We start from the raw sequence: 13,126 nt of genomic DNA, 5'->3' as shown, positions 1-13,126 counted from the left end.
AAACTTGCACAGAGGTACCATAAAACATTAATTTATCACTGCATTAAAGCAGGTATTTGATAAAATAAACAAATGAACAACGTGCTTTTTCATTTTTGCATCAGTTTTGTGCTGGAAGGGACTGTAAGCTTGGAGAAGTTTACATTCTCAGCCCCAAGAATTTACAGACTGCCTGGAAGCTCTTCTCCTTCTTCATTGTTCAGTCTTGAGGCTCTTCTGAAGCTGTAATTTCTCCAACTTTCCAGACACCAGAATTTTCCAGGCTAGACAAGAGGTAGATGTCTCATGCAGAAAACAAAGACACTCTTGAGGAAGAAAAACTTCAAAGCCATGGAAGTCAAGGCCTTCACTGAACCATAGAACGAGCAAAAGGCATGGGAAAAAACCAATCTTTTCTCTTTTGGAGGTCACATGTCTTGTGAGTCTCGCTGGACTTCAACGTTAAGTTATACTGCAGGACAGAAAAGGCAGTAGACCCTGATGCAGGGAGGAAAGTTGTGACTCGGGACCAGGTTTTCTAGAGCCAGGGTGGAAAATGTCCTCCTGGAGAGCTCATCAGGATGAACTTCAGGCAGATATTTAGCTTCAAGTTGAAGACAGCACACAGACACGAAGCAGGGTGCTTTTTGGGGTAGTGGGACTGGCAACACCAAACAGGGGTTTCTGTCCCCCAGCTCCTACCCTACCATGTCCCACCAGAGAGACAAGCCAGGCCGAAAAGTAGGTCATGTAGATTGACTGGGAACTGGAGGAGGACACCATGGAGCAGGGATGGATCCATGCTTGGAGACACTGGGAAAGAAAAAACTCAGGTTATGAGAATGAAGGAGAGGAAATGTGGCCATGGCAGCAAGAATGATACTTTTTGGCCATTAATTGAAAATATGAGCCAACAGTGGCGTTTTAGGTATGACTTTATGCTTAAGGACAATGTTTTAAAATATCCCTGATGTCTCAATTTACTGTTTGCCCACAAAAACTCAGGGAAATGCTTCAAAATCATTCCAAAGTGATTTTTATTCTTTCCTGGGCTCATTCACCACTGCTCATTACTTCCCCTGTTTCCACTGAAGACCTGAAGGGACACAGAGCAAATCACAGGACCAAGATTTCACACCAAGCCATACAGTAGCTGGGCTGCAGAGTGGAAGGAGAGGATGACTGATAATCGTGCTGCATGCCAGTGACTTGGCTCACATCACACCAGGATTATTGTCTCTACCCGCAGTGAAAAGGGCTGTGCAAAATCTCAAGCGTACAGCCATGCCAAAAATCTGTGCTTGTTGGGTTTTTTGCTTGACATGAAAAATGTGACATGACTGTTCCATTCCTACAATTTTCTACAGAAAAGTCCTTATCTGCAATAAATAAACCTCAGCCTTCTGAGTTTACTTCACTGCATATTTATTTTTCTTGAATTCTTCTAGTTTTACAACTTTGCTACTTAATTTCTGCTTTAGTACAAGAAAAAGGCAGGATACAGCTGTTAGTGGAAATGCAGCAGACTTTTTTAGAAGACAGATGTGCTGATGACTACTGTAAAGACACACATAAACGTTCCTGTCTTTTTGCATTTTTTATAGCTATTTGAATGGGTTTTGCACTGCTCTCTCTAACTTCCGTGGCTGCAGGTTTGCACTTTTTAAAAATCAATTATTTTTTTTTCCTGTTTCATGTCCGTTGGGTGTTACTTTTTAGATTCTTTAGAAATGTAAGGAAAAAGCTGAAAATTTCTCCATATTCTATGACCCAACAGACTATCATATCGACCTTGATCCAATGCTTCCAAAGATAAGAGCTTTATCTTTTAGATCAGTGGATAATAGATCAGGCCAATATTCTTCTATGAAGACTGGACTTGTATTCATTTATTTTTCCAAGCCTTACTATGTCACATGTAAACAAGTATAAATAATGTCAGTAGAGTATAAATAGTGTTCATTTAAACTAAAACAGAATCTTTAACCCCTATTGATAAATAAAACAACTCATGTAAAGACAACTTACATCTCCAATAGGTCCTTGCCCTGATTTCCAAGACACTTATCTGTCCTTTTATAGTTTGAAGGTGTAGTTCTTGTAGCTGTGAAAGATAGGCATAAAAATGAAGTCTCAACTATAATGACAGAGATTACTTCTTGCATGATTATGTTGTATATTACCCCTATTTAGCAACAGATCTTCATGGATTGTAGGCTTATGAGATTTCAGATCTTGCCTGACTTTGACTTCAAGCAGCAAATATAGAAGGAAATCCATCAGTGGGAGCAAGGTATGGACTAAGACTGGCTGGGGTGGGAATCTTTAATTTTCACAGCGTGACTTCATTTATGAACATTGCCAACTTTCTGCTGAAAACAAGTTCTTCCAGAGCAACAATTTTGCAGCTTTACAGGGGGAAGAAATCACACTTTCAATCAATGCTGGATTTTTAAGAATAGTGAAGACCTCTTTTAGGACTGCATTGTATGAGAAAGACTCTATCTTCAAAAATCTGTCTACTCTACCAAGAATACTTCGTATACCTGCAATTTATTTATGCTAATGTAACCAGAAACAGAATGAGGTTATAATAAGGTGAAATCTCTTTAAAAAAGAAAAGGATTCTGTTCTATGGCATCGCTCTTGCTAGTAATTTCCAAATTAAATTTACATAACAATCTTTCTTTTCAGACTGCTGGTCCAACAAATCAAGCTGCAACACTTCTGGTTAAGCTTTGTTCTGCAAGTATTCTGGAACAGTAATTTAGTTGTCAGTTTTGGGGCTGCGGGACCATAATTAGGTTTATGCAGCTAAAGACACATCCACATGCCTGTGTGGGAAATTAGATGAAGGGAAGTGCTGGGTTGAGCTAAACTTGCCAGAATTCAGCCCAGAAATTCCGGAGCAAGCTTGAATATCTCTGTAGGTATACAGTATATTAAAAATAGGTTTTCTTGGAGTTACAGCTATGGTATTGCTAAATGGTAATGAAATGCATTCATACACCATAAAGAATAAACATTTTCATTACTATGTGCCCTTCAAGAAAATTTGTTTCTTGATCAGGGGAGCTGCACTAGTGCTGCTTTCTAGTGGAAGGTGTCCCAGCCCATGGCAGAGGGGTTGGAACTAGATGTTCTTCAAGGTCCCTTCCAACCCAAACCAGTCTATGAGTCTATGATTCAATCAGATGAGGCTAATGGGCAAGCAAGTGTTGCTGATATTCCAAACAACTTCTGTCTATTCACACTTAAGAGTAAATTGGCCTGAAGCCCACCAGTTATGTGTACTGATACTTCATGTTAGCTGATGAACATCCCTGTCACCTCTTCTTTTTATAGTTTCTTCACATGTCTTTCCTCTTAGTCTGGAGCATCCCACTTCTGGAGGAGGAGAGATATCTGCCCATGTTTGGCATGGTGAGGCCTTGTCTTCCACCTCAGCAGCTGCATGTTCCAGAGCTACAAGCCCAAGGCCAGAGGGTGTGGTAGCTGCTGTACAGTAAAATCAGGGCCATCACATCAATGGGATCTCACAGTTGCCAAGTGCCACAAAAGCAGAGCTGGTGCCTGAGTTGTGAGCAAAGGAAAGGCTCCTGGAGCATGGATGGGTACCACCTCTGGCAGAGTACCACCAGCATTGCCTTGAGGGGCTGGGATGAGGACACGCACAGTCTTTACCTGGTGGGAGACTGTTCATCCTCTTCTACAGTGAAAATGAGAACAATCTGATCCGTGCAAACTGGGTAGGATAACCTCTTACCATCTCTGACTCACCCTGTGCAGTCTGGAATGTCGCTTCTTGTTTAATGTAACAAGAACAAACTCATCGGTGTATGTGCGCATACGTCGGTCCATGCCAGGGATTATACAGGGCTAGGCATATAAAGCTGGCTGAAATGAGTAAGGGAAGTGCTTCTGCAGGAGATCTATGTTTCTAGGCCATCATTAGACAATGAATGTCTAAATGAGTGCAACAAAGTAAATATAGCAAACCAAATTCGAGTCCTCTTCTCTTCTGCATCCTTAAAAGACCGTGTTTATTTCTCTACCTTGTAACTCCTAGAAACAAGCCCTTGAATTTTAAATGTAGATATCTAGGCAACAGGGCATGACGTAGATACTCAGCAAAACTGAAGTCTTGCCTTTCCCAGCTTTTTTTAATGTGTTGGCTTAAGTTGTGTAGGCCAAGTTCTATATTCAGAGGTGAGACAATAAATATTATTACTGTACAGGCTATAGTGAAGGATAGGGGAAGGATCTGATACAAGGGTTCTTGCTCACAGCTCTACGTTGAAAGCTCACCCCAGAATTAGGCTGGCTCATGCTTTCTGGGCAAGGCCACTAGCTTCTGTGTCTCATCTGTTAGGTGGCTGAAGACATGAACATTATTCCCATCTTGCAAAAGGTTTCAGCTGCCAGGGAAAACACTCCATGGTTATTCATCACGTTTTATTAAAGGGTTGACCAGATGCAGTCCTGCTATCAACTCGAGAGACCTATTAGGGCAAATTTCTGCCTGCTGTACCTCAGCTGTACCTAACGGCCCAGACATGGCAGGAGTGAGCCCACTGCATCCTTGCAGCAGGAAAACCACCTGCCACTCCGCAGCGTTAGCCAAGCAGATGAGATGTATCGCTCCCAGCAGTGCAACATGTAAGGGGAATAACAAATTTCCTCCCAAGGAAAGCAGTAGCTGACCACTGAATAGCTGCTTAACCAGTGATCTGGTTGTAATTTGGTTTCAGTCCCCCAGGTTTCCTCCCTTTAGGTGAAGTGATGAATTCCCGACTAAACATAAGATGTTTTAATTTTTCTGCTTCCAGGCACCATCAGCCTCAGTCAGCCCAACTTGCAGTCAAACCCAATTAATTTTTCTGTTGATTATCGCTTTGCCAGACAAATAACCAATGCTAGAGCTGTGCAGACTTTGTACAGCCTCTATAAAACCAGCTTTTAACTGGTGAACATGTGTCTTTCTGCATATATTTCTCACAATTGAGACCTTAGGAGAATGTTCTTCATTCCTCCTTCTTGCATTTATACATGAACTCAATTACTTTGTGAGAGTTTAGATCCAAAACATGTAAGAAAATGTGTTTCTGGTGGTGTCCTCCAATAAGTGTGTGACTCAGAGTGAGTGATGAGAGGATTCCCTGGAAGCAGTGCTCCCTCAAGTACTAATTACCATCTGCAATAGCTCCAATATCAGCCTTTCAGCTGAAACAAATAGGGCTCTAGCCCTTCAGTCTGTGAGGGGATGGGAACTGTGAGGGGCTCTGGGCAAATGAGCTGAGAGCAAGAGTGCAGTTATAGGTAGCGAATGTAAAACCAGCTCTGGGGAGCATGCAGTGCCATTTAAAAATACTAAATACTACTTTGCTACTTTGTAGAGAGGACAATAGGGCGGCTTTTCAGAGCTGAGGTCTGTTGGGGGGTTTCTAAGATCAGTTGCACCTACATAGTATATATGGTGATGAAAACAGCTTCTTACAAAGCCTGTAAGCTCTTGCTTTTTCACATAAAGCCAGACATAAAAGAAGTACAAAGTCAAAAGCGTAGATCTTCAAGGCTTGCCGAACACCTTGAGCAGCAGTGTTACGTGCATAACATTGCTGGGGATTTAAGGTTACTGTCAGTGGCCTTAAAAACCCAACAAAACAAAAAAGGAAAAAAACGGAGTGTAATTGGACCAGACAACAGTGAGTGGTGCAGGAGGAGAGGTAAGTCTGCAGGGCAGATGGGTGAAATCAGGAGAGTTTTGGATGTCCAAAAGAAACTTTTTGACCTGAGCGAGGGATCCCACCCAGGAGAAACTCCAGTCTGGACCCTGCAGCAGCTCTTGTGGGAAGTGGGACAGGAGGACAGAGAGAGATGCTCGCAGAGGGTGAGAAACGTGCTTTCCAGGCAAGCAGCATCCCCTGATCCATGAGGCAGTGACAAACAGCTTTTGGTATCTCACTGTCTCACCTGGGTGTGAGACTGGAATGACAGCAAAAATGTAAGGACAAAGGCTCATGCAGGCGAGGAGCAGTCTCCTGTCCTGCGATCACACTGAGGTGCACGTGGTGGAGGGAGGAGGAGCAGGGAGGCTTTGCGCTCCAGGCTGGGGTCAGGGGAGGCTTTCAGAGATCTGGGGGATACAAAGACCAAAGGCCAAGAAATATAGGTATGCACGCTTACATCCCCAGACTGGAAACCACTTTGACCCATATTTTTTAGACTGGCATGTACCAAGAGGGGCCAAAACTGAACCCAGCAGGTGTAAGAAAACCACTCAAAGCATGTACTTACAGGGTGCCTCATTTGTGAAAGAACATACAGGCTGCATGCAATGCTGGGCTGTAACAAGCAGAGGAGAAGAAATGTTAACTGGGAGGCCTTTACGGCTAACAATTAGCATAACAAGCAGCAGGCCTAACACATCTGCCATCTGGCCACTGCTGAGTGTTTGTAAAAAATATACATCATGAGGAAATTAATTCGCTAGCGGTAAATTATGTTGTATTAAATAGCAAACTACATTCTGCAATGTTGCATACAAATGACAAAATGCGCCGTGGCCTCCTCCATTTCCTTCCAAGACATGGAAAAGCAACTACTCTTTCACATTGCCTATATTTTTAGTCTTTATTATCACTAAGCTGCATTAACCATCTTATCTCAAAAGTTCGCATGATGTGGCTGCGTGATTCCCCTGCTCCCCTGTGCACGTCTCCCAGACTTGTCCTGGGAGTTTGCTTCCCCAAAACATGATTTTCTAAAAAGCTCCAGACTTTTGAGCCCTCAGAAAGGCTTATTCCAGTCTGGGGCCTGTTCATCACTGGCTTGTACCTCTCCCAGGGGAACAGGAGGCCGGTGTGAGGTGCAGCCTAACTCTGCTGCTTTGACTCTTGCAGCCAAAGGTGTGTTGGTGCTGTGCTGGCAGTGTGGGATAATCTGCAGACAGCTTGGCTGGTGGCAATCAGTCAGGAGAAAGCAAAGGGAAATCCTTAATCTGCAGGTGGTATTAGATGGGATGATCCTGAAGCATATTAAATTCTTCAATGCATTTTTTCATTGTGAAATAATAGAGATTTCTCTTCCCACCCCACTTAGCCAATTTCTGTGAAGGACTCAGCTTTGTATTTCTGTGATTTCTCTTAAAAGGTTTCACCTAGAACTAAGGGCTGTTTGCAAGGGAATGTGCAACTGCTGAGCAACAGGCCTCCCAGGCAAGTTTTGGAAGAGCAGCCATAGATGCATGTGCTGCTGAATGAAACTCCCAAGTGCTTTTAGAAAGTTCCAGATGATTTCAGTCCCTTAGTTCAACACTGATGCAGCCAAGGTGCCAACTTCCCAGATCTAAAGACCACTTATTATATTTTATTTTCTTTTTAAAATCTTATTATTTTTATATTATTATTTCCTTTTGCAAATGAAACTAATTTATTTCTTCTCATATGAGTAGATTTTCCTTGTGGGGAGCAGAAAGTAGCTAGAGTAACCAAGAGGCAAAGAGGAAAACAGTCTTTGCCTATAAATTAGTTTCCACTGGCTCCTTTGTTCCCCAAAGGCCATAGGCTGATTGTGGGTTAGGAAGAAATACAGCAATTTGGGATTATGCATGGATAAAACAGTTATCCTCATGAGCTGATGATATGTCATCATATATTACAATCCTGTGGATATGAATTTGGACTGGGATTGTGGAGACAAAGTTCAGCAGATCTGGCAAATAATCTACACTGTAAAATGGTCATCTTTATTGAAGAACATCACCATGTAGACAGGGGAATTAGGGCAAATAAACCCTGGTGATTTATAGGCTACCACAGCAGTACATGTTGAAGGGGGAGGCAGCAGACTGGGTTTTATCTGCTTCCCAGGATACTGGGATGTGCAGTAAGTAGAGAGAGGGTATTTTTGGTGTGCTACTACTGCTTTACAGTCCCCACCCCAGTGCGATTAATCGGCCAGTTAGCAACGTCGTGTGTACAGCCAGGGACGTTTCAGCTGCCACGGACACACTCTGCGATGGCCGGTTGCAGCGCATCTGCGGGAAAAGGCTGCCACCTGCATCAGCAGCACAACCTCAACAAGCTGCCCAGGGGAAGACCACCAGCACCACGGGCACAAAAACCACAGCCAGGCATTGCCTCCCGACTGCCTTTGCCATGCTCGGAGGCACTTCAACAGGACACAACTTGCTGCTTTAAGAGTTCTTGCTTTGCAACTCAGTGCTCTTTTAGGTTAGGAACCAGTTGTAATTAGCAACACCTGATATGGAAAGACATCTTAAAAGTGTAATTGGAAAAACAAAGACTTCACGTCCTTCTGCAATAAAAAATAACGTGACTATGTATAGTAAAGCCATTAAAATGCACCTCTTCCAAGGTTTTGCTCCTTCTAAGGACAGGGAAACACAGTAGGTAAGAAAAATCACATTATTGCAGATAGTTTAGGTTCCTGAGGACCAAGGTCCCCTCAAAAGTCTGTACCAGGCACCTTGTCAGGCCCCTGATGTCTCTGCTTATGGTGATTTTTATTGCTGTTAAGTGCAAGTAGGGGGAGATGTTTTACAGACAGGGGAACTGCATTTTCAGGTTGTCAAACTGCTGAAGAGACAGAGAATTAAGAAAGGAAGAAGAAGGAAACTGCTTCGGCCACTGAAAGTAGGCGCTGATGGGTACCACACTCAAAGCGCTGGGGAAAGCGGTGGAAGGAGTTCTCTCACACAGAGGTGGGTGAAGCAAAGATGGCTTGCTGCACCACAGGGACTCATTTTCCTTCCCTACTGAAAAAAACCCTGCTTGGGCTCCATGGAACAGGACTTCCAAAACCAAAATAAGCCACAAACATGATGCTCCATAAATTACTTTTAAAAATCTTTTTAATGAAGAAATAATTCCATTCCAAAATATAGACACACAATTAAATAGTTTAATCACTTCAAAATATAACATGTCCCCAGTAGGTTCCAACACACACACACAAAACAATACTTAACAGCAATACAAAAAACCCATACAATAGCAGTTCTGTTACAATACCAATGAATATCGTGACATCTTTAGTGTCTCTGTCTCAAGTGGTGTCAAGTACAGTAGTTTTAAAAATGTCTTACAGTTAGTAGCCTCAAGATGTAACTCTTCATACTTTTTTTTTTTTTTTGGTTCAAAGGTAAAAATGCCCTTTTGTCTTCAGGACACAGTGGAGTGCTTGTTGTTCACAGCTCCGTCTGCTGAATTGAACCAACGTGATTACAGCAACCCGGGGTTGCAATATTTACAAGGTCTATCTACAGTAATTGCCAAGAACCAATAAGGATGGGAGAAGATGACTGAAAGTAAAGGCGGACACACTTATGATAAATTATGATGCAACAATTTGGCTCATGCATATAAGAAAATACATATTATATCACAACAAAGGCCACACACCTTTTTATGCAGTTTAGTTAACATTACTACTTACAGACAACCCATTCTCCACCTTCGCTTTGGACATTCGAGGACCCTATACATCTTCATATCCCTGTCTCCTGATTCCAAACCACTGGTTTCCCTCCAGTGACAATAAAACCACCCGGAGTTTTGACTGCTGTGGTGGGCCATTGGTAGTTAAGAAAGGGCCCACACCAGGGACCTCTTCTGTAACTCTTGTTTGTTTTAATGACCGCAAACCACAACCAAAATAATATTCAACAAGCAGACAAAGACCAGCTGGGCAAAAACGCAGCCAGCTTAACAGTTGGAAAATGCTTAAAATAGATATTTGGAGAGCCAAGTAAGAGGTGCTTCATCTCCAGAGCTCCAGGGCGTAAGGGACCCAGAGCTCTCCTGGGGATCACCTTGTTGACAACAGCCTGAGAGAAAGGCGCTTGATCAGTCAACTTTTTCCTTACTCCTAGTCTGGAAGCCCTTGCAATGGATATATTTTATTACATCTATTTTAAGCATAGTGATAATGAGCACGCAGACATTAAGATGATGGGAGGGATCTATTACTCTGGGTACAGTTAAACATGACATGGGTTGAATTAGTCAGCCATTGCATGTAGCTGTGTTCTAGCTTGTTTTATCTCTGTTCAGGAAATGCTTGCCTGGAATCCTGAGCTGACAGCAACATCTACAGCTTCACTGGAGTAGCTTTAAATGTGGAGTGCTAGGCACTAGTGGAGGCTCACCCATTCCTGAGAGGAAGTTGGAGAAGGGGGCATCAGAGGATATGGTGCCTGCCTTGCCAGGATGGCACATACCCCAAGAGCAAAGACCAGTGACTGCAAAAATGAAAAGTTTACATGAAGATATCTGGACGCCTTAATATGCATTTGGATGACTGAGACCAAGCCCAGATATGCAAGGAGATGCAGACAAGAGACCTGCATGTGCAGGAATACAATAGGAAAGTGAAAAATGGCAGCAGCTCTTTCATACAGATACTCATTCCCTAACACATAGTGCCCAGGGAAACAGCCACGAGCCTAGAGAGTGCATGCAAACAAGTGGACTTACTGGGCCGAGCTACATGGCAATCTCACGTAAATATGGTAGCGCACATCCATGTCACCATGAAAGCGAAGACAGACAAACCATGTTAACCTGCTTTAGATGGGCATCTCATCACTTGCTGTAGGCAAACTGTGCTGGTGTGAAATATCTGTATGAAATGCTACTGTTTTCAGGGCTGTTAGATGGTGTCACTTCAGAACAGCACTGGAAGCTGTAATATTGTATTAGGGCAGTAAAATTACACTAGTGTAGAGGTCGTCCCGAGCTAACATACCGTGCTTCTCAGGAGGGCTGTGCAGCCAGCATGCAACAATGCACCATGCTACTGCCTGGCTTCTGGTCTAGCTGTTCCTGGTCTGTCTCTGATTTCTCTGCACGACAGTGCTATGTGCCACGCAGGTGTCATCTTTATTTCCAAGCAATATGCTGTGCGGAGGGCATTACAGCTAGTTTGTGTCAATCCCTGCTCAGGAGTATCTGTATGTTTGTAGTCACAGCAGAGCAAACATGTTTTAGGTAGCAGTCTCACTGCCTAACCCAGAATGTCCAGGTAAGTCCCCTTTCTCCTGAAACGCCTTTATACTTGAAAAATACTAAACCGGACAAAACTCCAATTCTGTAACTGTATGCCTGTCCTTTCAAAAAAATCCACTGCTTTTCTTGTGCTTTTCTCTGATAGCTATTTCTCCATCCAGCTCCGAAAGAGTCTCACTACACATTTCCAAGAGTGCATGCAGAACATCTGGTGGCTGGCTAAGGCAATACACATTCGGAAATAAAAAGAAAACAGTTGCAAGCGCACTTTAAGCCTGTACATTTAAAGCTGAAGGCCTCGAAAATAACATAATGGGGGGGGGGGGGGAGGAGGAGGGGCAGAGAGATGGAAAGAGCCGTTTTGTTGAACACATGCTTACTAAAGCTAAAACATCAATGAAACAATACCATGGAGGATTATACATAACATCAGTCAGTTCAGGGATCTTATGGCACCTGTGGTTTATAAACAGCTTTAGCAACGAGTATTTCAAAACATAGTTCACAGTTTTAAGAAGATCTGTGCTGATTTAAAAACTAGATTCTATATCATTTGAATGTCACCTTTTGTATATGATATCTATTTGGAAAAAAAATATTTACACTAACTTCTATGGCTGATTTGTTAGATTATTTTGAAAGAAACATTCCTAAGTTACACATTAGCCCTAAATTAGAGAGGTTTTCTTTTTATTATTATTAATTATATTATTATTATTATTTTAGCACATTTTGTATAAGTCTTAATTTAAAGACTTGCAAACAAATTGCAAATATAGTCTGGTACTTTGTTTTTTGGGCTACTAGATATATACACTCAGGAGTATAATCATTCAGTGTTAAATGCATAATTGTAGCTTTTTATTTCTTCTGTGGAAAAAATGTACAGTGTATAGTAAACCGATCTACTAAAATCTCAAAAGTATTGAGAAATCAAATTTCTATCTATAAACAGTATTGTCATTGTAAACTGAACAGGTTCAATATCATGTGCAAAGGGTTTATGTGAGTTATTAATACCACCATCCTTTGTAACAGCAGTATGTATGTCAGTCTGTTTTCTTCACCGGTAATGAGCCATGTTACAGAAGATGTAGCTAATATAAGTTAGCTTTAAACAAAAGTCTGGTTGTCAAAACACACATCTACAAACTACAACTCTTAGAACAAAAGTACTGTGCTACAGTCCTCAGAACTTAGTTATGTGATTTTTTTGTCAAGAGACGCTGCACCTCTTGGTTCCACTCTTCTGTGAAGTTTGCAGCCGAGTTTTCTTCATCATCTGTCCGAAAGCAGCTCTCCTCATCATCAGTTCTTATGTAGCTTTCGTTGTCTGTCTGACTGCAGCTTGCCTGTTGAGAAATGTTTAGGGAAGGTTTTTAGAGTGCTGGTTTAAGACGCTGCACTCACACAGGCAGAGCAAGTAAAGCCTCTGCCTGGTGCTTTATTGAGAGAAAAAAGGAGCTGGACAATTCTTGGGGTTATTCCTGAAAAAGTTAAAAAAGGGAAGAAGCCATTCTATGTAAGTGAGCCATAGGTATTTGAGCTGTAAACAGAAACTTACAGGGCACTTGGGAAGTTGGAAACTCTTCTTACCACAGGTGAGACTGTTGCCTGCTCTGCTGTGGGACCCTGGGGTAACCAGGTCTGCACTGACAACAGATTTGCAGATGTTCCCATTTTCCCTTCCATTTACCCTTCCAGGTTGCTCTATAAATAGATTATTGGCAGCATAATTATGCATTAGTCCCCTTGCGCACAGTGTTTAGCCACCTAGTTAAGAGTCACTCACCATCAGAAGCCCCCCCCTCACGTGTAAATGTCTCAACCTTAATTTACATGCTCAGGTGTATTTCCCCATGTCTAGAAAGAAATGCAGTTACTTAAAAGGATGATCCTGGGTGCTATAGCTGGTACACAGCATAATCTGCTGGTGCACCCATTTCTCCTTGGTGCTCCCTCTGTATCCTGAAGCATCAATAAGTACCTCAAATTCCTATAACGGAGGCATCAAAGTTTTAGTTGGTAATGGAAAATGCTTGACAGATGACTGCTGCTCTTTCTCAGAACGATGTCGGGATCTACAGTCAGGTAATACTGCAAACTTCCAGTTTTGG

The 13,126-nt window shown here is 42.4% G+C and overlaps 1 protein-coding gene across 16 annotated transcripts in view; it reads right to left on the bottom strand.

Moving 5' to 3' along the window:
- Positions 1-8,836: 8,836 nt before the first annotated feature.
- Positions 8,837-13,126, bottom strand: part of DTNA (dystrobrevin alpha) — a 197,066-nt gene continuing 192,776 nt past the window's right edge. For all 16 annotated transcript variants that reach the window (XM_074880576.1, XM_074880451.1, XM_074880459.1 and 13 more), the window contains one exon: positions 8,837-12,361. In XM_074880576.1, the coding sequence (XP_074736677.1) occupies positions 12,206-12,361 (156 nt within the window). In that variant the 3' untranslated portion in view covers positions 8,837-12,205. The remainder of the gene's footprint in view (positions 12,362-13,126) is intronic.

Source organism: Strix uralensis, chromosome 1 (assembly GCF_047716275.1).
Source record: "Strix uralensis isolate ZFMK-TIS-50842 chromosome 1, bStrUra1, whole genome shotgun sequence".
Lineage (NCBI taxonomy): Eukaryota > Metazoa > Chordata > Aves > Strigiformes > Strigidae > Strix > Strix uralensis.
This window is presented reverse-complemented; position numbering and strand designations above follow the sequence as displayed.